Raw genomic sequence first — 27,714 nt, forward strand, 5'->3', positions numbered from 1 at the left:
TGTTCCTATGTTAGAATGTTCTAGTGTTCCTATGTTAGAATGTTCCAGTGTTCCTATGTTAGAATGTTCTAGTGTTCCTATGTTAGAATGTTCCAGTGTTCCTATGTTAGAATGTTCCAGTGTTCCTATGTTAGAATGTTCCAGTGTTCCGATGTTAGAATGTTCCAGTGTTCCTATGTTAGAATGTTCCAGTGTTCCTATGTTAGAATGTTCCAGTGTTCCTATGTTAGAATGTTCTAGTGTTCCTATGTTAGAATGTTCCAGTGTTCCTATGTTAGAATGTTCCAGTGTTCCTATGTTAGAATGTTCCAGTGTTCCTATGTTAGAATGTCCTAGTGTTCCTATGTTAGAATGTTCCAGTGTTCCTATGTTAGAATGTTCCAGTGTTCCTATGTTAGAATGTCCTAGTGTTCCGATGTTAGAATGTTCTAGTGTTCCTATGTTATAATGTTCCAGTGTTCCTATGTTAGAATGTTCTAGTGTTCCTATGTTAGAATGTTCCAGTGTTCCGATGTTAGAATGTTCCAGTGTTCCTATGTTAGAATGTTCCAGTGTTCCTATGTTAGAATGTCCTAGTGTTCCTATGTTAGAATGTTCCAGTGTTCCTATGTTAGAATGTTCCAGTGTTCCTATGTTAGAATGTTCCAGTGTTCCGATGTTAGAATGTTCCAGTGTTCCTATGTTAGAATGTTCCAGTGTTCCTATGTTAGAATGTTCCAGTGTTCCTATGTTAGAATGTTCCAGTGTTCCGATGTTAGAATGTTCCAGTGTTCCTATGTTAGAATGTTCCAGTGTTCCTATGTTAGAATGTCCTAGTGTTCCTATGTTAGAATGTTCCAGTGTTCCTATGTTAGAATGTTCCAGTGTTCCTATGTTAGAATGTCCTAGTGTTCCGATGTTAGAATGTTCTAGTGTTCCTATGTTAGAATGTTCCAGTGTTCCTATGTTAGAATGTTCCAGTGTTCCTATGTTAGAATGTTCTAGTGTTCCTATGTTAGAATGTTCTAGTGTTCCTATGTTAGAATGTTCTAGTGTTCCTATGTTAGAATGTTCCAGTGTTCCTATGTTAGAATGTTCTAGTGTTCCTATGTTAGAATGTTCCAGTGTTCCTATGTTAGAATGTCCTAGTGTTCCTATGTTAGAATGTTCTAGTGTTCCTATGTTAGAATGTTCCAGTGTTCCTATGTTAGAATGTTCTAGTGTTCCTATGTTAGAATGTTCCAGTGTTCCTATGTTAGAATGTTCCAGTGTTCCTATGTTAGAATGTTCTAGTGTTCCTATGTTAGAATGTTCCAGTGTTCCTATGTTAGAATGTTCTAGTGTTCCTATGTTAGAATGTTCCAGTGTTGCTATGTTAGAATGTTCTAGTGTTCCTATGTTAGAATGTTCCAGTGTTCCTATGTTAGAATGTCCTAGTGTTCCTATGTTAGAATGTTCTAGTGTTCCTATGTTAGAATGTTCCAGTGTTCCTATGTTAGAATGTTCTAGTGTTCCTATGTTAGAATGTTCCAGTGTTCCTATGTTAGAATGTTCTAGTGTTCCTATGTTAGAATGTTCTAGTGTTCCTATGTTAGAATGTTCCAGTGTTCCTATGTTAGAATGTTCTAGTGTTCCTATGTTAGAATGTTCCAGTGTTCCTATGTTAGAATGTTCTAGTGTTCCTATGTTAGAATGTTCCAGTGTTCCTATGTTAGAATGTCCTAGTGTTCCTATGTTAGAATGTTCCAGTGTTCCTATGTTAGAATGTCCTAGTGTTCCGATGTTAGAATGTTCCAGTGTTCCTATGTTAGAATGTTCTAGTGTTCCTATGTTAGAATGTTCCAGTTCTGTTGGTATTGAGATATTACTTTAGAATGTTTGATGTCTATTCTTGGAAACACTTTTCTTTGTACCTTCGTTAGCTGATCTTCTCAAAAGGATTTGATATGTTCAGCGTTATTAATAAAATAAAAAAAATGGTACTTTTACGGAAGCTTTAAATAAATATTTGATGAGCCACATTAGCAGAAGTTGGAGTGTATAAACCCCCTTTGAACCTCTTGGTTGTTGCAAAAGCCCATTTGAATTCTAATAGGAAGAACTAGAAATAGGCCAGTTACATGTTATTTGTTAGACTCAGTGTAGGCCTAGAAAACTTTTCTTCACACTTTTTACAGGTAAAACACAGTGTGCCAGTATTTGTGTTGGAGTACTTTTATATATGACTGTTATGATGGTTGTACAAATGTTACATGCTTTTTCAGCATACTATTATTTTGTAGCACTCTTGTCATTTCCAGGCATTCTATAACTGGTTCTAGTAAAGTCTGTGAATGTTTTTAGACAATATATAGTTTGATAATTCAACTGCCTCTGACTGAAGTTGATTTTGGTTAATGTGCTTGATTTGGATGAGATTACATTGAGTCGAGACCATCCCAAAAATATATCTTAAATGGTTTTCTCAATGCAATTTAACAAATAATATTTCATTGGGTAATGTTTGTTTAGGATTGTGATTGTTCAGCTCCTCATGAAGGCAATTTCCCTGTTTGAATGATCATATCCGGCTGGTGTTCCTCACATTGCATGGCATGGTTTTAATAAGGGAATTGATGCGAGCCAGCAGTGACAGGGCCTGCTACAGTAGGTGATGGAGACAGAGACGAGAGAGACGAGAGAGAAGAGAGAGATAAGAGAGGAGAAAGAGGGGGCTGTGTGTGTTTCACCACTCACATATCTTGTTATGGTGGCAGTAGGGATCACTATAAAGCTTTGTGATATACAAATATGACTTATTGACTTATTTCACATTTTGTTGTGCTACAGCCTGAATTCAAAATGGATTAAATATATATTTTTGTCACCCATCTACACACAACACCTCGTAATGACAAGTGAAAACATGTTTTTAGACATTTTTCCACGTTTATTGAAAATGAAATACTGAAATAACCCCCTGAGTCAATACTTTGTAGAAGCACCTTTGGCAGCGAATACAGCTGTGAGTCTTTCTGTCACAATTCCAGTGGTGGAAACAAGAGTCAGGTGCAGAGAGCAGGAATCTCTTTCAAAAAGTGGAATTTTATTTCCTTAACGTAATCACCTAACAACCGGTGACGCCACACTAAACACTGGGCGCGTAAAGAGAAATGTCCAAAGTCAATTGAATAACAAAATACACAAAATACACACCACAAACACGAAACAGAAAAACAAGCCCGCACAAAAGGGAGCGGGCAAACTGGGTTTAAATAACCCCTAATCTAAACACACAACAGGTGAAACAAATTAGACAAACTAAAAGGAAAACAGAAAAGGGGATCGGTGGCAGCTAGTAGACCGGAGACGACGACCGCCGAGCGCCGCCCGAACGGGAAGAGGCACCATCCTCGGCGGGACTCGTAACAGTACCCCCCTCCCGACGCGCGGCTCCCGCAGCGCGCCGACTCCGGCCTCGAGGACGACCCGGAGGGCGAGGAGCAGGGCGCTCCGGATGGAGGCGGTGAAAGTCCCTCAACAGGGACGGATCCAAGATGTCCCCCACCGGCACCCAGCATCTCTCCTCCGGACCGTACCCCTCCCAGTCCACGAGGTACTGCAGGCCCCTCACCCGGCGTCTTGAGTCCAGAATGGCTCTGATCCTATACGCCGGGGACCCCTCGATGTCGAGAGGGGGAGGAGGGACCTCCGGTACCTCACCTTCCTGCAGGGGACCAGCTACCACCGGCCTGAGGAGAGACACATGAAACGAGGGGTTAATACGATAGTAAGAGGGAAGTTGTAACCTATAACACACCTCGTTTATCCTCCTCAGGACTTTAAATGGCCCCACACACTGCGGCCCCAGCTTCCGGCAGGGCAGGCGGAGGGGCAGGTTTCGGGCCGAGAGCCAGACCCTGTCCCCTGGTGCAAACACAGGGGCCTCACTGCGGTGGCGGTCAGCGCTCCTCTTCTGCCGTTCACTGGCCTGCTTGAGAGAGTCCTGGACCGCTCGCCAGGTCTCTCTAGAGCGCTGTACCCATTCCTCCACCGCAGGAGCCTCAGTCTGGCTCTGGTGCCACGGAGCCAGGACCGGCTGGTACCCCAGTACACACTCGAAGGGCGACATGTTCGTAGATGAGTGGCGGAGTGAGTTCTGGGCCAACTCCGCCCACGGGACGTACCTCGCCCATTCTCCTGGCCGGTCCTGGCAATACGACCTCAGAAACCTACCCACCTCCTGGTTCACTCTCTCCACCTGCCCATTACTTTCGGGGTGATACCCAGAGGTGAGGCTGACCGAGACCCCCAGACGCTCCATAAACGCCCTCCATACCCGGGACGTGAACTGGGGACCTCGATCAGATACGATATCCTCCGACACCCCATAATGCCGGAAGACGTGGGTAAATAGAGCCTCCGCAGTCTGTAGGGCCGTAGGGAGACCAGGCAATGGGAGGAGACGACAGGACTTAGAGAACCGATCCACAACGACCAAAATGGTAGTGTTCCCCTGAGACGGAGGAAGATCCGTCAAAAAATCTACTGATAGATGAGACCATGGCCGTTGTGGAACCGGAAGGGGTTGTAACTTCCCCCTTGGTAGGTGCCTAGGAGCCTTACTCTGAGCGCATACCGAGCAGGAGGAGACATAGAGTCTCACGTCCTTAGCCAAGGTGGGCCACCAGTATTTCCCTCTAAGACCACGCACTGTCCTCTCCACCCCCGGATGACCCGAAGCAGGTATTGAGTGAGCCCACCGAATCAATCGATCACGAACACCAAGCGGTACGTACCTACGGCCAGTCGGACACTGGGACGGCGCAGGTTCTACCCTCAACGCCCGCTCGATGTCCGCGTCCACCTCCCATACCACCGGAGCCACCAGACATGAGGCGGGAAGGATGGGAGTCGGATCGATGGGCCGGTCATCCGTGTCATAGAGACGAGACAGCGCGTCGGCCTTTGTGTTGAGGGAACCTGGTCGGTAAGAGATCGTAAATCTAAAACGAGTAAAAAACATGGCCCACCTCGCCTGACGCGGATTCAATCTCCTCGCCTCTCGGATATACTCCAGATTGCGATGGTCAGTCCAGATGAGAAAAGGGTACTTAGCCCCCTCAAGCCAGTGTCTCCACACCTTCAGGGCTTTTACCATAGCTAGTAACTCCCTGTCCCCCACATCATAGTTCCGCTCCGCCGGACCCAACTTCTTAGAAAAGAAAGCACAGGGACGGAGCTTCGGTGGCGTGCCCGAGCGCTGTGATAGCACGGCTCCAACACCAGCCTCGGACGCATCCACCTCCACTATGAACGCTAATGAAGGGTCCGGATGCGCCAACACGGGAGCCTCAGTGAAACGTGCCTTCAACTGGTTAAAAGCTCTCTCAGCCTCGGCCGACCACTGTAGACGCACCGGCCCTCCCTTTAGCAGTGAGGTAATGGGGGCCGCCACTTGGCCAAAATCCCGGATAAACCTCCGGTAGTAATTGGCAAACCCTAAAAACCGCTGCACCTCCTTTACCGTGGTTGGAGTCGGCCAATTACGCACGGCGTTAACGCGATCACTCTCCATAACCACCCCTGAGGTGGAAATGCGATAACCCAGGAAGGAAACGGCTTGTTTGGAAAACACACATTTCTCAGCCTTGACGTATAGGTCATGCTCCAGCAGCCTCCCAAGAACCCTGCGCACCAGGGAAACATGCGCGGCGCGTGTAGCAGAATAGATCAGGATGTCATCAATATACACTACCACACCCTGCCCGTGCATGTCCCTGAGAATCTCATCTACAAAGGATTGGAAAACGGCTGGAGCATTCTTTAACCCATACGGCATGACGAGGTACTCATAGTGGCCTGATGTGGTACTAAACGCTGTTTTCCACTCGTCTCCCTCCCGAATACGCACCAAATTATACGCGCTCCTAAGATCCAGTTTTGTGAAAAAACGTGCTCCGTGGAATGATTCCACCGCCGTAGCGATGAGAGGTAGCGGATAACTAAATCCCACTGTGATTGAATTTAGACCTCGATAATCAATGCAAGGACGCAGACCTCCCTCCTTCTTTCTCACAAAAAAGAAACTCGAGGAGACGGGTGACATGGAGGGCCGAATGAACCCCTGTCTCAGAGCTTCCGTGACATATGTCTCCATAGCCAACGTCTCCTCCTGTGACAAGGGGTACACATGACTCCTGGGAAGTGCAGCGTTCACCTGGAGGTTTATCACACAATCCCACCGTCGATGAGGTGGTAATTTAGTCGCTTTCTTTTTACTAAAAGCGATAGCCAAATCGGCATTTTCTGGGGGAATGCGCACAGTGGAAACCTGGTCTGGGCTCTCCACCGAGGTGGCACCGATGGAAACTCCCACACACCTACCTGAACACTCCTCTGACCACCCCTGAAGAGCTCCCTGTCTCCAGGAAATGAGGGGATTGTGAATGGCTAGCCAAGGAACCCCCAACACCACTGGAAACCAAGGTGAATCAATAAGGTAGAAACTAATCTGCTCCCTATGATCCCCCTGTGTTACCATGTCCAGCGGAATCGTGGCCTCCCTGATCAGCCCTGACCCTAGTGGTCGGCTATCTAGGGAGTGCACAGGGAAAGGAGGGTCTATCTGCACCAACGGAATACCCAACTTACGGGCTAGACCGCGATCCATAAAACTCCCAGCTGCGCCTGAGTCTACGAGCGCCTTATGCTGGAGAGAAGGGAAAAACGCAGGAAAAAAAATAACCAAAAACATGTGACCGACAGGAAGCTCTGGGTGAGTCTTGTGCCTACTCACCTGGGGTGATCGAGGAGTATTCCGCCTGCCATCTCTACTCCCAGAGGCGCTCCTCCAACACCGGTCTGAAGTGTGTCCTCTCCTGCCACAATAGGTGCAAGAGAAGCCACCTCCTCTGGCCCCCCTAGATGCAGCCCCTCCCAACTCCATCGGGGTTGAAGCGGGAGGACTGGGAGGTGGAACGGACAGGACCCCCTCTGAACGCCCGCGGGCAGCTAGCAGGTTGTCCAGTCGTATAGACATGTCAATTAACTCATCGAGAGAGAGCGTAGTGTCTCGACAAGCTAGCTCCCGACGGACGTCCTCCCGAAGGCTACATCGATAATGGTCCATCAGGGCCCTGTCATTCCACCCCGCGCCAGCAGCCAAGGTCCGGAACTCCAAAGCGAAGTCTTGCGCACTCCTCGTCTCCTGTCTGAGGTGGAACAGTCTCTCACCCACCGCTCGGCCCTCCTGAGGGTGGTCAAATACGGCCCGAAAGCGGCGAGTGAACTCTGGGTAGTTGTCTCGAACAGAGTCTGGGCCGTTCCAGACCGCATTAGCCCATTCCAGGGCTCTACCCGTCAGACAGGAGATGAGGAGGCTAACACTCTCCTCTCCAGAGGGAGTCGGACGAACAGTGGCCAAGTAGAGCTCCAACTGGAGCAAAAACCCCTGGCACCCAGCCACCGCTCCATCGTACTCCCTTGGGAGCGCAAGACGCAATGCACCCGAACCTGATGCTGACGTTGATGGGGAAGGTTGCGCCGTCTGGGAAGGAGCTGGGGTTGTAGTCGGGATACCACTCCTCTCCCATCGTTCCATCCTCTCCATCATCATGTCCATTGCCGTCCCTATCCGATGGAGAACGGCGGTGTGATGCTGGACACGCTCCTCCATCGATGGGAGAGGGGTGGTTGCTGCTTCTGCTGACTCCATTATTTCAGGTGCGGGCTTCTGTCACAATTCCAGTGGTGGAAACAAGAGTCAGGTGCAGAGAGCAGGAATCTCTTTCAAAAAGTGGAATTTTATTTCCTTAACGTAATCACCTAACAACCGGTGACGCCACACTAAACACTGGGCGCGTAAAGAGAAATGTCCAAAGTCAATTGAATAACAAAATCCACAAAATACACACCACAAACACAAAACAGAAAAACAAGCCCGCACAAAAGGGAGCGGGCAAACTGGGTTTAAATAACCCCTAATCTAAACACACAACAGGTGAAACAAATTAGACAAACTAAAAGGAAAACAGAAAAGGGGATCGGTGGCAGCTAGTAGACCGGAGACGACGACCGCCGAGCGCCGCCCGAACGGGAAGAGGCACCATCCTCGGCGGGACTCGTAACACTTTCTAAGAACTTTCCATGCCTGGATTGTACAACATTTGCCCATTATTCTTTTCGCAACTCTTCAACTCTGTCAAATTGGTTGTTGATCATTGCTCGACAACCATTTTCAGGTCTTGCCATAGATTTTCAAGTAGATTTAGGTCAAAACTGTAACTTGGCCACCCAATAACATTCACTGTCTTATTGGTAAGCAATTTCAGTGCAGATTTGGCCTTGTGATTTAGGTTATTGTCTTGCTGAAAGGTGAATTAATCTCCCAGTGTCTGGTGGAAAGCAAACTGAATCAGGTTTATCTGTAGGATTTTCCCTGTGCTTAGCTCCATTCCAGTTATTTTTTATCCTGAAATACTCCCCAGTCCTTAATGATTACAAGCATACCCATAACATGATGCACCCATCACTATGCTTGGAAATATGGTACTCAGTAATGTATTGAATTGGATTTTCCCGAAATATAACACTTTGTATTCAAGACAAAAAGTGAATTGCTTTACTTTAGTGCCTTGTTGCAAACAGGATGCATGCAAATGTTTATTCTGTACAGGTATCCTTCTTTTCACTCTGTCAATTAGGTTAGTATTGTGGCGTAACTACAATATTGTTGTTCATCCTCAGTTCTCCTGTCACAGCCATTAATTTCTAACTGTTTTAAAGTCACCATTGGGCTCATGGTGAAATTGAAATCCCTAAGCAGTTTCCTTCCTCTCCGGCAACTGAGTTTGGAAGGACCCCTGTATCGTTGCAGTGACTTTGTAGTGAATCTGTGTTTGAAATTCACTGTTTGACTGATGGAACATACAGATAATTGTATGTGTGGGGTACAGAGATCATGCTAAACGCTATTATTGCACACAGAGTGAGTTCATGCAACTTGGTATGTGTTTTTAGCTTGCTAAATAAATAGCTATATACATAGATACAGTAGCCTATTAGCCACGTTATGACTGGCTTGTGATCATTGCCCTTGCTAGTCTGATTGTATTGACATTCCCAGCCTTAGTTACATTCGTCCGTTTTTGTCCAATATATGTGACCCACCACATGGATTCGGTCCAATGTCGCAAAATTTCAAATGGTGTTTTATTTTATTTTTTATATATTATATTTTTTACATGGTATCCAATTGGTAATTATAGTCTTGTCTCATTGCTGCAACTCCCGTACGAACTCGGGAGAGGCGAAGGTCGAGAGCCGTGCGTCTTCCGAAACACAACCCAACCAAGCCGCACTGCTTCTTGACACAATGCCCACTTAACCCGGAGCCAGCCGCACCAATGTGTCGGAGGAAACACAGTACAACTGGCGACCGTGTCAGCGTGCACTGCGCCTGGCCCACCACTGGAGTCGCTAGTTCACGATGGAACAAGGACATCCCTGCCGGCCAAACCCTCCCCCAACCCGGACGATGCTAGGCCAATTGTGTGCCGCTTCATGGGTCTCCCGGTCACGGCCGGCTGCGACAGAGCCTGGACTCGAACCCAGAATCTGTAGTGGCACAGTGCCTTAGACCACTGCGTCACTTGGGAGGCCCCACCATTTGCTTTCTAACCCTCTCGCGTGTTCTCTCTTCTCTCTGTCTCCATCAACGAGATTTCCATGTCTGCTCCACACAGACCGGACAAGTAAGCGGGCGAGCAATGCATTATGGTCATTGTAGTTAATTATCACGTTGCCTGCGCTAAACTATGTTGAATATTGTTTGGACCTGATCTGATTTATCTGCTACAAAAAACTGAGCATCAAGCACACAGGAAAAAAACGAAGGAAATGGAATTCAAATAATTGAACCTATGTCAGTCAATTAGTTATTTAAAAACGACATTATTAGTAAACCTATCAAATTCACACAGATAAGCATTACAATTATTTCGTTTTTTTAAAGGGAAATGTGTGATTGGTACATCCATTTTTTAAAGGAAATGATATAGGTTTGAACTGCAGATTGCCCCTTTAAATCAAGGACATGTGATTTTGGGAATCTCTAGAATAAAAGCTTCACCTGTTCTTTAGAAAAGATCCCATTTGTTCGTGCACCACTATTGTAAAGTGTTGAATGGGTGCAGGTGCAGGGTTAACTCTGGCCTAGCTCTGTATCCCTGTAACAACGGGAAGGTGAGAAATGGCCAGAATCAATACAAAGGATCCAATGAACAAGCCACTCAGCTGCTTTCTGCCTGCTGTCTTTTATAACTCTTAAATGGTGCTGTAACAGTGATATGTGGTGAGCAATGAACTGCTGAACAGGTGTTTGAGCATCCATTATCAGACCCGGTGTGCCAACCAGCCAACACACTCTGTGTATAGAGTATGACTGTAAATCACGGCATTGGGGTTTGCGTGGGTTAAACAGATCAGTATGTAATGGCCATGCAGTGTCACACAGGTTAGACTTTGATTTTGCTTACTTTCTGAATTGCTCATTGCAACCATTTCACTTTTGCAAGAAACGCAGCAGTTTGGGACTTACAAGTCTATGTGGAGGTATGTGTTACTGGAGGTATGTGTTACTGGAACGATGTGTTACTGGAGGTATGTGTTACTGGAGGGATGTGTTACTCAACTCAACTCACAGCCACACTGTGTAGCAGTGTGGCTGTGTTGCTGTGTTGCTGTGTAGACGTGTGGCTGTGTTGATGTGTGGCTGTCTGGTTTAGAGGTCGACCGATTAATCGGAATGGCCGATTAATTAGGGCCGATTTCAAGTTTTCATAACAATCGGAAATCGGTAATTTTGGACGCCGATTTTGCAAAAAAAAAAATGTTTGTTTTTCTTTACACCTTTATTTAACTAGGCAAGTCAGTTAAGAAACACATTCTTATTTTCAATGACGGCCTAGGAACGGTGGGTTAACTGCCTTGTTCAGGGGCAGAACGACAGATTTTTACCTTGTCAGCTCAGGGATTCAATCTTGCAACCTTACGGTTAACTAGTCCAATGCTCTACCACCTGCCTCACGAGGAGCCTGCCTGTTACGCAAAAGCAGTAAGAAGCCAAGGTAAGTTGCTAGCTAGCATTAAACTTATCTTATAAAAAACAATCAATCAATCATAATCACTAGTTAACTACACATGGTTGATGATATTACTAGTTTATCTAGCGTGTCCTGCGTTGCATATAATCAATGCAGTGCGCATTCGCGAAAAAGGACTGTCGTTGCTCCAACGTGTACCTAACCATAAACATCAATGCCTTTCTTAAAATCAATACACAGAAGTATATATTTTTAAACCTACATATTTAGCTAAAGGAAATCCAGGTTAGCAGGCGATATTAACCAGGTGAAATTGTGTCACTTCTCTTGCGTTCATTGCACGCAGAGTCAGGGTATATGCAACAGTTTGGGCCGCCTGGCTCATTGCGAACTGATTTGCCAGAATTTTACGTAATTATGATTTAACATTGAAGGTTGTGCAATGTAACAGGAATATTTAGACTGATGGATGCCACCCGTTAGATAAAATACAGAACGGTTCCGTATTTCACTGAAAGAATAAATGTTTTGTTTTCAAGATTATAGTTTCCGGATTCGACCATATTAATGACCTAAGGCTCGTATTTCTGTGTGTTATTATGTTATAATTAAGTCTATGATTTGATAGAGCAGTCTGACTGAGCGATGGTGGGCACCAGCAGGCTCGTAAGCATTCATTCAAACAGCCCTTTCGTGCGTTATGCCAGCAGCTCTGCTGTTTATGACTTCAAGCCTATCAACTCCCGAGATTAGGCTGGTGTAACCGATGTGAATTGGCTAGCTAGTTAGCGGGGTGCGCGCTAATAGCGTTTCAAACGTCACTCTCTCTGATACTTGGAGTGGTTGTTCCCCTTGCTCTGCATGGGTAACGCTGCTTCGAGGGTGACTGTTGTCGATGTGTTCCTGGTTCGATCCCAGGTAGGAGCAAGGAGAGGGATGGAAGCTATACTGTTACACTGGCAATACTAAAGTGCCTATAAGAACATCCAATAGTCAAAGGTTAATGAAATACAAATGGTATAGAGAGAAATAGTCCTATAATTCCTATAATAATTACAACCTAAAACTTCTTTCCTGGGAATATTGAAGACTCATGTTAAAAGGAACCACCAGCTTTCATATGTTCTCATGTTCTGAGCAAGGAACTTAAACGTTAGCTTTCTTACATGGCACATATTGCACTTTTACTTTCTTCTCCAACACTTTGTTTTTGCATTATTTAAACCAAATTGAACATGTTTCATTATTTATTTGAGGCTAAATTGATTTTATTGATGTATTATATTAAGTTAAAATAAGTGTTTATTCAGGATTGCTGTAATTGTCATTATTACACACACAAAAAAATGGCTGATTAATCGGTATCGGCCTTTTTTGGTCCTCCAATAATCGGTATCGGCGTTGAAAAATCGTAATCGGTCGACCTCTAGTCTGGTTGTGTAGCTGTGTTGCTGTGTATCTGTGCTGCTGTATAACCGTGTGGCTTTGTAGCTGTGTGGCTGAGTGGCTGTGTAGCTGTGTAGCAGTGTGGCTGTGTGGCTGTGTTGCTGTGTGGCTGTGCGGCTGTGTAGCAGTGTGGCTGTGTGGCTGTGTAGCTGTGTGGCTGTGTTGCTGTGCGGCTGTGTGGCAGTGTGGCTGTGTGGCTGTGTTGCTGTGTTGCTGTGCGGCTGTGTGGCTGTGTTGCTGTGCGGCTGTGTAGCTGTGTAGCAGTGTGGCTGTGTAGCTGTGTGGCTGTGTGGCTGTGTTGCTGTGCGGCTGTGCGGCTGTGTAGCTGTGTAGCAGTGTGGCTGTGTAGCTGTGTAGCAGTGTGGCTGTGTAGCTGTGTGGCTGTGCGACTGTGTAGCTGTGTGGCTGTGTTGCTGTGCGGCTGTGTAGCTGTGTGGCTGTGTTGCTGTGTAGCAGTGTGGCTGTGTTGCTGTGCGGCTGTGTAGCTGTGTGGCTGTGTTGCTGTGCGACTGTGTAGCTGTGTGGCTGTGTTGCTGTGCGGCTGTGTAGCAGTGTGGCTGTGTGGCTGTGCGACTGTGTAGCTGTGTGGCTGTGTTGCTGTGCGGCTGTGTAGCCGTGTGGCTGTGTGCTTGAGGAGCATGGCTGGATCCTCTGTCTCCAAAGCCGTCTGAAGCACACAGCAACTCTTCGTGGTCTGAGTAGAGCGCGGAATGGCCAGATGGTGGTACAATCTGACTGCTGGTGCTTTTCTCCCAGCCCAGACTGCTGGTCATGGGAGACGGTGGGCTACACCATTGGTCTCTCAGAGGGGACTGGTTGAAGATTGTGTTGTCCACAAAGAATGGTCTGCCGCCTGGCTGGTCTAATGCCTGGCTACCACCGTCACACAGCCACCAAATCTCTGCAGGGCTGTAGACTCACTGAGCTTTAGAATGGAGTCAATCTGCCACGTTACACCCCAATTAACAATTCACTTACTTCTGAATTCATGGGGGATTTCAAACCGCTGTATCTCTTCTGTGGTGAATTCCACGTTGGAAATTGTTGCCCATCTTAAAGAACATGCTCCAACCAGCAGATCATTAACTTTGAAAACCTTAAGAGGACATATGGTTATAGAAATACTTCGGGAAAGGAGCGATACCTCACATTTCAATGAACTAAGCAGAAAAGCGTATTTCTTGCACTAGTGAGTGTTCCTTTTAAAAGGATGACTGTTGTAGACTACAGTTAGTACTAACGCTTGGCATTACCTGGGGATTTTGTCATGTTAGAGGTTTTAGAGGTTCTACAAAATGATTTATGAGATGAAGGCGTATGGAAAAAGCATCCGTTTTAGTGTGCAGACCTCAATCCTCTTGATTCTGAGAGATGAGAAAGTGTTACAGTTAGATCAGTCCAATTAGACATCACAGTACTAGACTGTCATACCAGGGCTCAGCGGGGTACTACAGCATGTGTCTTCATGGGACAGTTTTAGAAAGTGGGAACCCCTAAATATTTGATGGCCAGATACTTGGAAAGAGGGCCTAATGGCCCGCAGTCTGCAAACCATGTATACTGTTTTGGATAGAAATAGCATCTTGTTGTTGTCTCATGGTTCTGTAAGTAGATGGATGATCTGTGTGTGGTGTTTAAAGGGCGCCTGTTCCGTTGTAGGGCTGGGGGTGGGTTGTTCACAGGCAGAGGCATACAGTATCATACAGATGTAGGATCTTCATTTGAGACAGTTTGCTACAGCAGGAAAATAATACTGCAGCAACAGGAAATGTGAATTATTATGTGGATTAAAATGAAAGGACATTTTTGTAGGGTTGCTACTGTTTTTTCTTCTTAAGGGAGTCTGAAAGTGGAAATTCCAAACTTCAGAAACCTCTTCATACATCAAATACAGTAGAGTTTTAAACGTTGGACGCGTTTAAAGGAAAGTTATTCTGCAAGAGGGTGATCAAATTAAGATCCTACATCTGTAGGTCTGGCCTTGTGCTCTCATCAGTGGCACCCCGACAGTCCTTTTGTCTCTAGGGATCCTGTTTGAATTCAGGAAGGCGAGCCCTGGTATCCTTTACTCATATCCTGGGCAGTAAAAAATAGGCACCGAAGCTGCTGTCCAGTCCCTGTGATTTATGTTGGTCTTATCCCAGAGCCTGATTTACATGTTTGTTCTGCCCGGTAACTCGTGGCAGAGGTTCAACTTAATACTTACAATGGAACTATCTTTGTGTCCTTGACAGCAAGTGAAATAAGTTGAAGACAAACTCTGTCCCAGAAGTCACTGTGAAGGTACGGTGAATGACTGGTTTAGCTCTTACGGAGGAAAGAATGACTGGTTTAGCTCTTACTGAGGAAAGAATGACTGGTTTAGCTCTTACTGAGGAAAGAATGGCTGGTTTAGCTCTTACTGAGGAAAGAATGACTGGTTTAGCTCTTACTGAGGAAAGAATGACTGGTTTAGCTCTTACTGAGGAAAGAATGACTGGTTTAGCTCTTACTGAGGAAAGAATGGCTGGTTTAGCTCTTACTGAGGAAAGAATGGCTGGTTTAGCTCTTACTGAGGAAAGAATGGCTGGTTTAGCTCTTACTGAGAAAATAATGACTGGTTTAGCTCTTACTGAGGAAAGAATGACTGGTTTAGCTCTTACTGAGGAAAGAATGACTGGTTTAGCTCTTACTGAGGAAAGAATGGCTGGTTTAGCTCTTACTGAGGAAAGAATGACTGGTTTAGCTCTTACTGAGGAAAGAATGGCTGGTTTAGCTCTTACTGAGGAAAGAATGGCTGGTTTAGCTCTTACTGAGGAAAGAATGACTGGTTTAGCTCTTACTGAGGAAAGAATGGCTGGTTTAGCTCTTACTGAGGAAAGAATGACTGGTTTAGCTCTTACGGAGGAAAGAATGGCTGGTTTAGCTCTTACTGAGGAAAGAATGACTGGTTTAGCTCTTACTGAGGAAAGAATGGCTGGTTTAGCTCTTACTGAGGAAAGAATGGCTGGTTTAGCTCTTACTGAGGAAAGAATGGCTGGTTTAGCTCTTACTGAGAAAATAATGACTGGTTTAGCTCTTACTGAGGAAAGAATGGCTGGTTTAGCTCTTACTGTGGAAAGAATGACTGGTTTAGCTCTTACTGAGGAAAGAATGGCTGGTTTAGCTCTTACGGAGGAAAGAATGGCTGGTTTAGCTCTTACTGAGGAAAGAATGACTGGTTTAGCTCTTACTGAGGAAAGAATGGCTGGTTTAGCTCTTACTGAGGAAAGAATGACTGATTTAGCTCTTACTGAGGAAAGAATGACTGGTTTAGCTCTTACTGAGGAAAGAATGGCTGGTTTAGCTCTTACTGCGGAAAGAATGACTGGTTTAGCTCTTACTGAGGAAAGAATGGCTGGTTTAGCTCTTACTGAGTAAAGAATGACTGGTTTAGCTCTTACTGAGGAAAGAATAACTGGTTTAGCTCTTACTGAGGAAAGAATGGCTGGTTTAGCTCTTACTGAGTAAAGAATGACTGGTTTAGCTCTTACTGAGTAAAGAATGACTGGTTTAGCTCTTACTGAGGAAAGAATGGCTGGTTTAGCTCTTACTGAGGAAAGAATGGCTGGTTTAGCTCTTACTGAGGAAAGAATGACTGGTTTTGCAAACATTTAATTTCACAGTCATAATTTTACATGTTCATTCTTAGCCTATTTTTGTTAATCGTGATTCTTGTTCAAACCGTTATGGCCATCTAAGGCCGGCTATACACACATTATATCAAGCCAGGCAGCATCTAATCTCTTTCATAATGGGAGTCTTGGGAAACAGAAAAGAGTAAAAGAGAAAAGACAGCAGCAGTAGTACACTGTCCTGTGACAGTATGCATGTTGAGATCATCAGCTCCGCTGCATGACACAGAAACCTCCCTTCCTAAAATCTGTAGAAGTTAAAGTCAGAGTGAGGCGAGCACAGCTTTCGGTCCACAGATCAAATGATGCCCCTGCCCTTCTCTGTCCCTCTCTTTAAAAGTCTCAAAGAGAAAAAGCTATGTGGGCTAACATTTGTTGTTCCTCACTCTCTCTGGTTTAATGCGACTGCTACATGCCTCTCCCTCCACCCAGAGCAAGACAAGGCAATAATGTTTCTCATTCCAGATGCCTGATGTACTGATGGGAGGGGGATGGGGGGATTTACAGGACTTACTGAACACAATAGGACAATGGAACAGAGAAGGGTAATGGGTTGGCCTCTCGGTACAGGTTTTTTCAAGTCTTACTACTTCTGCATTTCTGTTCTACCTGATAATTAATTGCACCCACCCGGTTTCCAGGGTCTAAACCAGTCCCTGATTACAGGGGAATAATGAAAAAAAGCAGTGGAAGCAGGGGCACTAAAACCTTGTTCACACAGCAGGCTTTAAAGGAAGACCATTGTTATCTTTAGTCCATTGTTTTCATAGTCCCTAACTGTTAAGAAAGTTACATATCTATACTGTTAATGTGCCAATGTGAGCTAGGCTTAACAAGAACCACAGGAGAAGTAGTAATCCTATATTAACCATGTGTGTATTCACTATATTATGTAGACGTTGATGAGGATATGGATTTAGCTGTTTGGATGCAGGCACAGGGTGACATTTTTGGTCACCATAGTGTGTGTGTGTGTGTTTTTGTGTGTGCGTCTGTGTGTATGCCTGCATGTGTGAATGTGTGCGTTTGTGTCAGAGAGAGAGTGTGTGTGTGTGTGTGTGTGTGTGTTTTTGTGTGTGTGTCTGTGTGTATGCCTGCATGTGTGAATGTGTGCGTTTGTGTCAGAGAGAGAGAGTGTGTGTGTCTGTGTGTATGCCTGCATGTGTGAATGTGTGCGTTTGTGTCAGAGAGAGAGTGTGTGTGTGTGTGTTTGTGTCAGAGAGAGAGTGTGTGTGTTCTAGGTTTTGAACTCACATTCAGAAGGTTATTTTAGTTAAACTTTTTTTGTGCAATGGTAAAGGCTTGTTTTTCACCACCGCTCAATGTCTGAGAATGGATTATTTGGAGAGAGACAAATGTAGTGGGTTTTTAAAAAAGAACTGTCAGTGGAAAGCTTTTAACAAAGAATTGCCTTCGGTAGCAGAAAATAAATAAGCATAAAGAAAGCCATTTCTACAGATAGAGAATGTTTTTGGAGAGATATTTGTTCCTGTTTGTGACAACCCACAAATAGTGATTTCTCAGATTCCTCTATTGTTTGTGGAAACAGCTGAAATTAGTTTCTTCCTCCTCCTCTTCCTTCTCCAGCTGTGGGTAACGCTTTCACACAGTGCAGTGAGGGAGAAAACTGTTGAATTATATTTCTCTGTCAGCGAGATCTCTAATTCACATGGCTGAATGGAAATAATATTTTACAATGACTACACTTTATATTTCTAGACCAATAACATGTTTGAGAGATATCTGTATTCATCAGCATGGTATTACCAGCCTTGATCTTTAACACTGGGACCCCTCAGGGGTGCATGCTTTGTCCCCTCCTGTACTCCCTGTTCACCCATGACTGCGTGGCCAAGCACAACTCTAATACCATCATGAAGTTTGCTGACGACACAACAGTGGTAGGCCTGATCACCGATAATCATGAGACAGCTTATAGGGAGGAGGTCAGAGACCTGGCAGTGTGTTGCCAGGACAACAACCTCTCAATGTGAGCAAGACAAAGGAGCTGATCGTGGACTATAGGAAAAGGAGGGCCGTCCTGGCCCCCATTCTCATCGACGGGACTGAAATGGAGCGGCTCGAGAGTTTCAAGATCCTTGGTGTCCACATCACCAACAAACTATCATGGTCCAAACACACCAAGACAGCTGTGAAGAGGGCACGACAACACCTATTCTCCCTCAGGAGACTGAAAATATTTGGCATGGATCCCCAAATCCTCAAAAAGTTGTACAGCTGCACCATCGAGGGCATCCTGACCGGTTGCATTACTGCCTGGTATGGCAACTGCTCGGCATCTGACCGGAAGGCACTACAGAGGGTAGTGCGTACGGCCCAGTACATCATTGGGGCCAAGCTTCCTGACATCCAGGACCTCTATACCAGGCAGTGTCAGAGGAAGGCCCCAAAAAATTGTCAGAGACTCCAGTCACCCAAGTCATAGACTCTTCTCTCTGCTACAGCATGGCAAGCGGTACCGGAGCGCCAAGTCTATGACCAAAAGACTCCCCCATAATGGCCATAACAGCTTCTACCCCCAAGCCATGAGACTGCTGAACAACTAAACTAATCAAATGGCCACCCGGCCCCCTTTGTTTTTACACTGCTGCTACTCGCTGTTTATTATCTATGCATTGTCACTTTACAAATGACCTCGATTAACCTATACCCCCGCACATTGACTCGGTACAGCTACCCCCTGTATACACTCGTTACTGTTATGGACATTTCTTGTGTTACCTATTGATTGATTAGATTTTTGTAACTTTAGTTTAGTTAGTAAATATTTTATAAACTCCATTTCTAGCTGACTCTGTAAATACTAGCTGACACTGTATATAGCTGACCCTGTATATAGCTGACCCTGTAAATACTGTAGCTGACTCTGTATATATCTGACCCTGTATATAGCTGACCCTATATGTAGCTGACCCTCTATATATTTCCCTGTTTATAGCTGTCCCTGTCTTTTGCTCACTATATATAGCTGCCCCTGTATATACTGTAGTTGACCCTGTATATATCTGACCCTATATATAGCTGACCCTCTATATAGCTGACCCTGTATAAATCTGCCCCTGTATATAGCTGACCCTGTATATAGCTGACGCTGTATATAGCTGACGCTGTATATAGCTGACCCTGTATATAGCTGACCCTGTACATAGCTGACCCTATATAAATCTGACCCTGTATATAGCTGACCCTGTATAAATCTGACCCTGTATATAGCTGACCCTGTATAAACCTGACCCTGTATAAATCTGACCCTGTATAAATCTGACCCTGTATATAGCTGACCCTGTATAAATCTGACCCTGTATATAGGTGACCCTGTATAAACCTGACCCTGTATAAATCTGACCCTGTATATAGCTGACCCTGTAGATAGCTGACCCTGTATATAGCTGACCCTGTATATAGCTGACGCTGTATATAGCTGACCCTGTATATAGCTGACACTGTATATAGCTGACACTGTATATAGCTGACCCTGTATATAGCTGACCCTGTATATAGCTGAACCTGAATATAGCTGACCCTGTAAATACTGTTGCTGAAGCTGTATATATCTCTCTGTACATAACTCTCTGTATATAGCTAACACTGTACATAGCTGACCCTGTATATAGCTGACCCAGTATATTGCGCCCTGTATATAGCTGACCCTGTATATAGCTGACCCTGTAAATATCTCCCTGTATATAGCTGACCCTGTATATAGCTATCTGTATATAGCTGACCCTGTATATAGCTGACCCTGTATATAGCTGACTCTGTATATAGTTGACCCTGTATATAGCTGACCCTGTAAATATCTCCCAGTATATAGCTGACCCTGTATATATCTCCCTGTATATAGCTGACCCTGTATATAGCTGACCCTGTATATAGCTGACTCTGTATATAGCTGACCCTGTAAATATCTCCCTGTATATAGCTGACCCTGTATATAGCTGACCCTGTATATAGCTGACCCTGTAAATAGCTGACCCTGTATATAGCTGACCCTGTATATATCTCCCTGTATATAGCTGACCCTGTATATAGCTGACCCTGTATATAGCTGACCCTGTATATATCTCCCTGTATATAGCTGACCCTGTATATAGCTGACCCTGTATATAGCTGACCCTGTATATAGCTGACCCTGTATATATCTCCCTGTATATAGTTGACCCTGTATATAGCTGACCCTGTATATATCTCCCTGTATATAGCTGACCCTGTATATAGCTGACCCTGTATAAACCTGACCCTGTATAAATCTGACCCTGTATATAGCTGACCCTGTAGATAGCTGACCCTGTATATAGCTGACCCTGTATATAGCTGACGCTGTATATAGCTGACCCTGTATATAGCTGACACTGTATATAGCTGACCCTGTATATAGCTGACCCTGTATATAGCTGAACCTGAATATAGCTGACCCTGTAAATACTGTTGCTGAAGCTGTATATATCTCTCTGTACATAACTCTCTGTATATAGCTAACACTGTACATAGCTGACCCTGTATATAGCTGACCCAGTATATTGCGCCCTGTATATAGCTGACCCTGTATATAGCTGACCCTGTAAATATCTCCCTGTATATAGCTGACCCTGTATATAGCTATCTGTATATAGCTGACCCTGTATATAGCTGACCCTGTATATAGCTGACTCTGTATATAGCTGACCCTGTATATAGCTGACCCTGTAAATATCTCCCAGTATATAGCTGACCCTGTGTATATCTCCCTGTATATAGCTGACCCTGTATATAGCTGACCCTGTATATAGCTGACTCTGTATATAGCTGACCCTGTAAATATCTCCCTGTATATAGCTGACCCTGTATATAGCTGACCCTGTATATAGCTGACCCTGTAAATAGCTGACCATGTATATAGCTGACCCTGTATATATCTCCCTGTATATAGCTGACCCTGTAGATAGCTGACCCTGTATATAGCTGACTCTGTATATAGCTGACCCTGTATATATCTCCCTGTATATAGCTGACCCTGTATATAGCTGACCCTGTATATAGCTGACCCTGTATATAGCTGACCCTGTATATAGCTGACCCTGTATATATCTCCCTGTATATAGTTGACCCTGTATATAGCTGACCCTGTATATATCTCCCTGTATATAGCTGACCCTGTATATAGCTGACGCTGTATATAGCTGACCATGTATATATCTTCCTGTAGATAGCTGACCCTGTATATAGCTGACCCTGTAAATAGCTGACCCTGTATATAGCTGACCCTGTATATAGCTGACCCTGTATATAGCTAACCCTGTATATAGCTGACCCTGTATATAGCTGACCCTGTATAAAGCTGACCCTGTATATACTGTAGCTTCATTCTTGTGTATTTGTAATTCTCTTCTCTTATTGTCATTGTTTGTTATTTTATTGTTATATTCTGTATCGTTGGGAATGCTTGTAAGTAAGCATTTCACAGTAAGGTCTCCCTCCACCTGTTGTGTTCGGCGCATGTGACAAATACAATTTGATTTGATTTGACAACCCAACACTAGTTTAAATTGCATCTCACAGAGGGGGGCTGGAGAGGATACAGGTGTAGCTCGTCTGAAAACTGCTGTTCATCAACTTTTCTTTTTAAATTTCTAGTGATGTTGGTAATAGTAAGACCCTTTAAGCAGCTTCAGATATTGCCCTTTATCCATGTCAGCTGTGCTTCCTTCACTCTTTCACAAAGACATAAATCAAATGCCCACAGAAGCATTACAGCTGTATGTTTCCAGTCTGTGAACTTTGAAAATGGGGTGTATGGCATAGATCAATAGTTTCTATATTTTGTTATAGTTACTGGTTGTGTTGTGTCTGAAGGATAAATGAATGAACATATCGATCTGTCTTGGAAATGGAAAGAAATGACAAGTCTGATATCACCCAATATGTTTTGATGGAGGGAGTGAGCAGAGATGTCGGCCCAGTCATAAGACCTGTTATCCAAACTCCATTCTTCTTTGTGTTCCAGCTGCCACCCGAAGTGTGAAAGATGAAGCCCTCAGCCCTCATGTTCCTCCTTATCAGCTCTGCCGCCTGCATCAATCTCAAATACATCTCCAAGAGAAACTCGGGTAAGTCCTCAAGTCTCCCTTTTAATCATGGCCAATCTATAGGTGACCAATACTTTGATTCATTTGACTTTTGTTTTATCACGTTCCTCTTGTTGAAAGGAAATTAATTTCCCCATATCTATTCACTTACGCAACCTTGTGTTTGCACAACAAATGTGGAGGTCTTGATTTGCGAGTGCTATTGTTCAGTTTATTATTCTGTGTGGTGGTGTGTTGTCAGATGGTGTCTACTCTGTGTGCTCTGTGCTACATGTGTTGAATGTGTTTGTTGCAACCAGATATCCAGATATCCAGTTTGAGCTGTATATTTATCTTTCCGTCTGGCTTTTGGTGCTAGTGATGCCTTGTTTGGTCCTTCATTTCTCCACAGAGGGAGTAAAGTTCAAATAAAAGCTCATTCCTTTCTATAGGGCTATCTAATCCAGTTCAGTCCCTGCTTTGGAGACTCATCAATGTGTTTTATCCCCCACTCACATTGTGTGTCTGTTTGCGTGTGGGTGAGGGTGTGTGGTGAGCAATTATGTTATCAGTGCCAAACGGGCTTTTATGTGGGCGGCAATAACATAGAGGCAATCTTGTCTGTCAGTTTCTCACCCAGTGTGAGATTGAAATGTTTGGCATTTTCTCTCCTTGCAGTACCAGATGATCAGACAGAGACTGCATGTTATTTTGTTTCCCGTTAATATTTGATGTAACACCTCCCTGTGTGAGAGGAATTGCAAAAACAGAGTGTTAATTGTCAGAAGACAGAGACAGCTTTGATTCAATTAATGTTTTCTTTTCTTTTGAAGATGCTTTAACTTTGAGGAAATGTGCTCTGTGGAAACGATGACGCTGAAATTGCTTTTTGTTAAAATCAGTCAAGCAATTTAAATTATGTTAGTAGAATTATGAACTAAAGACACTGAACAAAGAATCCAGGAATACATTAAATAAAGGAACCCCACAGGCCACACAATTTTCCACTCTGGAGAAGAAAAAGCAAGCCGTGGCTTATCAGATATTATCTGATCAACCGCAATCCAGATAAAGTCAGTCTTATCAAAATATAAGAGGAAGAATCTAATTGTTTTTCCTGGCCATTCCTGTTAGGATCTCACCTCCCCTGTCACCCCAGGAAGTTGTGTCCGGGGAGAATGTGTGCTCCTGATAATGCTTGTTAATTCGCTGAATTTCCATTGAGGGAAGGTTAAGGGTAAGCAGGCAACGAATGGCGCGGAATCTTTCTGATCTTGAAACGACAGGACACTTGAATCCCTCGGTTAATGCTTTAAAGTGCCCGGAGCATCCTGAGTGGTTCTTTTTTTTAAAGGTACTTGAAGCGTGGGACATACGGTTAAATAAGTCATTTCTCCAAGATTCTCTAAGACAATACCACTGCGACATGTCATGTGATTCATCTAAATGCAGCCATTACTTCCACCCCTTTGATTAAGAGCTGAATTGTGCATTGAGCTCTATAATGCTGAACCTGTCTGAGGGGAAATATCTGTGGTTTCACACACTGGAGATTATTGCCAAGTTATTCATTTTTCAGGTTTTCATATGAAATGATGAGGTTTTAAAATCATTGTTATATTCTTGATTCGACACATGAGTAGGGGAGCCATCTTAGTTAGTTTAACGTCTGTAGAGAAAGAAATACAAACAAAACTAGTGGTAATCTCAAATAAGGGCTCTTAGCCCAACATTAAACATCATTCTCCCATTCATATTTAATGAACAGAAACTCAGTTAGCAACTTAAAAGATGCAGCTCATGTGACTTGGTAATAAAGGCATGTGTTATGATTAGCTAGCTGCTGCTAATGGGTGCAAACAAAGGATGTAGCAGCAGTTGTGCAAGCCTCAGAGACTAGGAGTCAAGTAAATTGATTTAGCAAAACAATTAGCGCTAATATGTCCGTGGAAAGCCTGAAAGACCCATGACAAACACAAGTTAAGGTTTGGTTAAATAATTCTAACACGGCCAAGTTAAGTACGTCATGATGGTCTCCTGTTTATGTTCTGCATAGTCCTCAGAGTGCTCTTCTAAAGAACTTTGAAGCTTCATACTGTCTGGATGTGTCCAAAATGGCACCCTGTTCCCTTTATAGTTCACTACTTTTGGCCCCCATAGGGATAGGGATAGGATGCAATTTGTGACACATCCTCTGTCTGTGCGTTTGTCTGAGGAGCCATACAGACACATCTCCAGGAATGTGCTCTAACATGGACTTTTACCGTCTCAACGAAGGGAAATACTAAGAATCTAAGGACATCCTTCTAGTGGTCCTTCTCCTGTAACCTCAGCCTCCTGCAGCAGTCTCCTCCACTCTGTCAGATGGCAACCTTCACTGCCAAATAACCAGTCTCCTCCTTTGAATTATTTTCATTAAAATCTTAACATTGAGAGAAAAGATACAATGGGAATGTAAAGGTTACTGATTTCACAACCAGTACACAATAGTTTAGCATATGAAAGGCCTCAGCTCCAACGTGTGTCACTCATTTCTGCCTACGCCTAAGCTCTCCACTTTAATATAGCAGGTTCTGCTTCTGAAAGCTGTCACATGATATGAAATGGAACTCAAACAATAACGTTCTTCCTGTCTTTTAAAAAGCTGGGAATAGTCTTTAGTAATCTGCTTCAGACTGCTACTGGCTGTTTGTGCCAGCCAATATTCAAATCAGATAAAAGACAGAAATTAAATAAAAAAGATCTTCAAAGACTCTTTTCACTGCTGACTTTGTCAGAGTGCTTCTGTGCTTTCATTCCAGCAAGCCTTTCACGTTGGCTTCTCCCTGAAGAGAAACCCTGTCAACATACTCTCTGTGTCAATCCCACAACCAGCTAAACCGCCGGGTGTTTCTGTGTCAAAGTATAGGCATACAGTACATGCATTTTTAAAGACACTCACAAATGAATAGTATATGTATACCACTAGAAATAATGCACACAAAGATATGATATGAATGGTTTCTTAAATCTGATGTCCTGATGTTATGTTGGGGGTAGTAGAGGACTGGAGTTGGGAACCACTGGACTAAACCATTAGACCAGTATGGGGGTAGTAGAGGACTGGAGTTGGGAACCACTGGACTAAACCATTAAACCACTATGGGGGTAGTAGAGGACTGGAGTTGGGAACCACTGGACTAAACCATTAGACCAGTATGGGGGTAGTAGAGGACTGGAGTTGGGAACCACTGGACTAAACCATTAGACCAGTATGGGGGTACTGGGGGCCTGGAGTTGGCAACCACTGGACTAAACCATTAGACCAGTATGTTATCCTTTGCATACAGATGATAATCATGATGATATGAAGCAGTTATGTCATTAATTATTCATTGGTTTCCTGATATTTAATTGCCATGGCAGTATGGTTAACATTTAGAACTTTTAAATGTTCTTAAGTGTTTAAAAGAAACTAAATTCCGCCACGCAGGTAAATTTACTGTATTTCCAGTGGGAACTACCAGTGGGAACTCATGTCATACTTATTACAGGATTTAATTTAATGTATTATAGATGGAATGTGATGGACTATTGCTGCCTCAGGGAATTGGTCTATTTAATAGGCAGCAAGCTATTCAGTCAGTCATCAAGGAAGCACAAACTGTTGAGCAAAGATCTCTTGACTCACAAACGAATCTGAACACCACTCTCTTTCTGCCGCACTGGGCTCTCCCAGGAAAACACCTCAAAACATTCAGTCAAACACTGTCTCCACCGTCCACGACTCTGATATCCGCTGTTTGTTTCAAACTGAAATATTGATAGCTTGACACCATTTGACTTGCAGGCTGCGCACTTGACAATGTGATGAGCTTTGCTAATAGACACTTCCTTGTTATGTCTGCTCACTTTGTTGACATTCCTATGTGGCCAACGTGTAGATTGAGTGATAATGTAAAGGTGGTAGCGTGCGAGTGTGTGAACGTAAGAACAATTTAACGTTATGTTAATGTGTTTGGACAGGATGGGGTTGTTATGTGTGGATGTCAGGATGGGGTTGTTATGTGTGGATGTCAGGATGTCAGGATGGGGATGTTATGTGTGGATGTCAGGATGGGGTTGTTATGTGTGGATGTCAGGATGTCAGGATGGGGATGTTATGTGTGGATGTCAGGATGGGGTTGTTATGTGTGGATGTCAGGATGGGGATGTTATGTGTGGATGTCAGGATGGGGATGTTATGTGTGGATGTCAGGATGGGGTTGTTATGTGTGGATGTCAGGATGGGGTTGTTATGTGTGGATGTCAGGATGGGGATGTTATGTGTGGATGTCAGGATGGGGATGTTATGTGTGGATGTCAGGATGGGGTTGTTATGTGTGGATGTCAGGATGGGGTTGTTATGTGTGGATGTCAGGATGGGGATGTTATGTGTGGATGTCAGGATGGAGTTGTTATGTGTGGATGTCAGGATGGGGATGTTATGTGTGGATGTCAGGATGGGGTTGTTATGTGTGGATGTCAGGATGGGGATGTTATGTGTGGATGTCAGGATGTCAGGATGGAGTTGTTATGTGTGGATGTCAGGATGGGGATGTTATGTGTGGATGTCAGGATGGGGATGTTATGTGTGGATGTCAGGATGGGGATGTTATGTGTGGATGTCAGGATGTCAGGATGGAGTTGTTATGTGTGGATGTCAGGATGGGGATGTTATGTGTGGATGTCAGGATGGGGATGTTATGTGTGGATGTCAGGATGGGGATGTTATGTGTGGATGTCAGGATGGGGATGTTATGTGTGGATGTCAGGATGGGGATGTTATGTGTGGATGTCAGGATGGAGTTGTTATGTGTGGATGTCAGGATGGAGTTGTTATGTGTGGATGTCAGGATGGGGATGTTATGTGTGGATGTCAGGATGGGGATGTTATGTGTGGATGTCAGGATGGGGATGTTATGTGTGGATGTCAGGATGGGGATGTTATGTGTGGATGTCAGGATGGGGTTGTTATGTGTGGATGTCAGGATGGGGATGTTATGTGTGGATGTCAGGATGGGGATGTTATGTGTGGATGTCAGGATGGGGTTGTTATGTGTGGATGTCAGGATGGGGATGTTATGTGTGGATGTCAGGATGGGGATGTTATGTGTGGATGTCAGGATGGGGATGTTATGTGTGGATGTCAGGATGGGGTTGTTATGTGTGGATGTCAGGATGGGGTTGTTATGTGTGGATGTCAGGATGTCAGGATGGGGATGTTATGTGTGGATGTCAGGATGGGGTTGTTATGTGTGGATGTCAGGATGGGGATGTTATGTGTGGATGTCAGGATGGGGATGTTATGTGTGGATGTCAGGATGGGGATGTTATGTGTGGATGTCAGGATGGGGTTGTTATGTGTGGATGTCAGGATGGGGTTGTTATGTGTGGATGTCAGGATGGGGATGTTATGTGTGGATGTCAGGATGGGGATGCTATGTGTGGATGTCAGGATGGGGATGT

The 27,714-nt window shown here is 44.3% G+C and overlaps 1 protein-coding gene across 1 annotated transcript in view; it reads left to right on the top strand.

The window, feature by feature from the left end:
- LOC129827616 (X-linked interleukin-1 receptor accessory protein-like 2) overlaps positions 1-27,714 on the top strand; it is a 471,721-nt gene that overhangs the window by 43,919 nt on the left and 400,088 nt on the right. The window contains exon 2 of the mRNA XM_055888620.1: positions 22,167-22,269. Within this exon, the coding sequence (XP_055744595.1) occupies positions 22,188-22,269 (82 nt within the window). The 5' untranslated portion in view covers positions 22,167-22,187. The remainder of the gene's footprint in view (positions 1-22,166; positions 22,270-27,714) is intronic.

This window comes from Salvelinus fontinalis, chromosome 29 (assembly GCF_029448725.1).
Source record: "Salvelinus fontinalis isolate EN_2023a chromosome 29, ASM2944872v1, whole genome shotgun sequence".
Lineage (NCBI taxonomy): Eukaryota > Metazoa > Chordata > Actinopteri > Salmoniformes > Salmonidae > Salvelinus > Salvelinus fontinalis.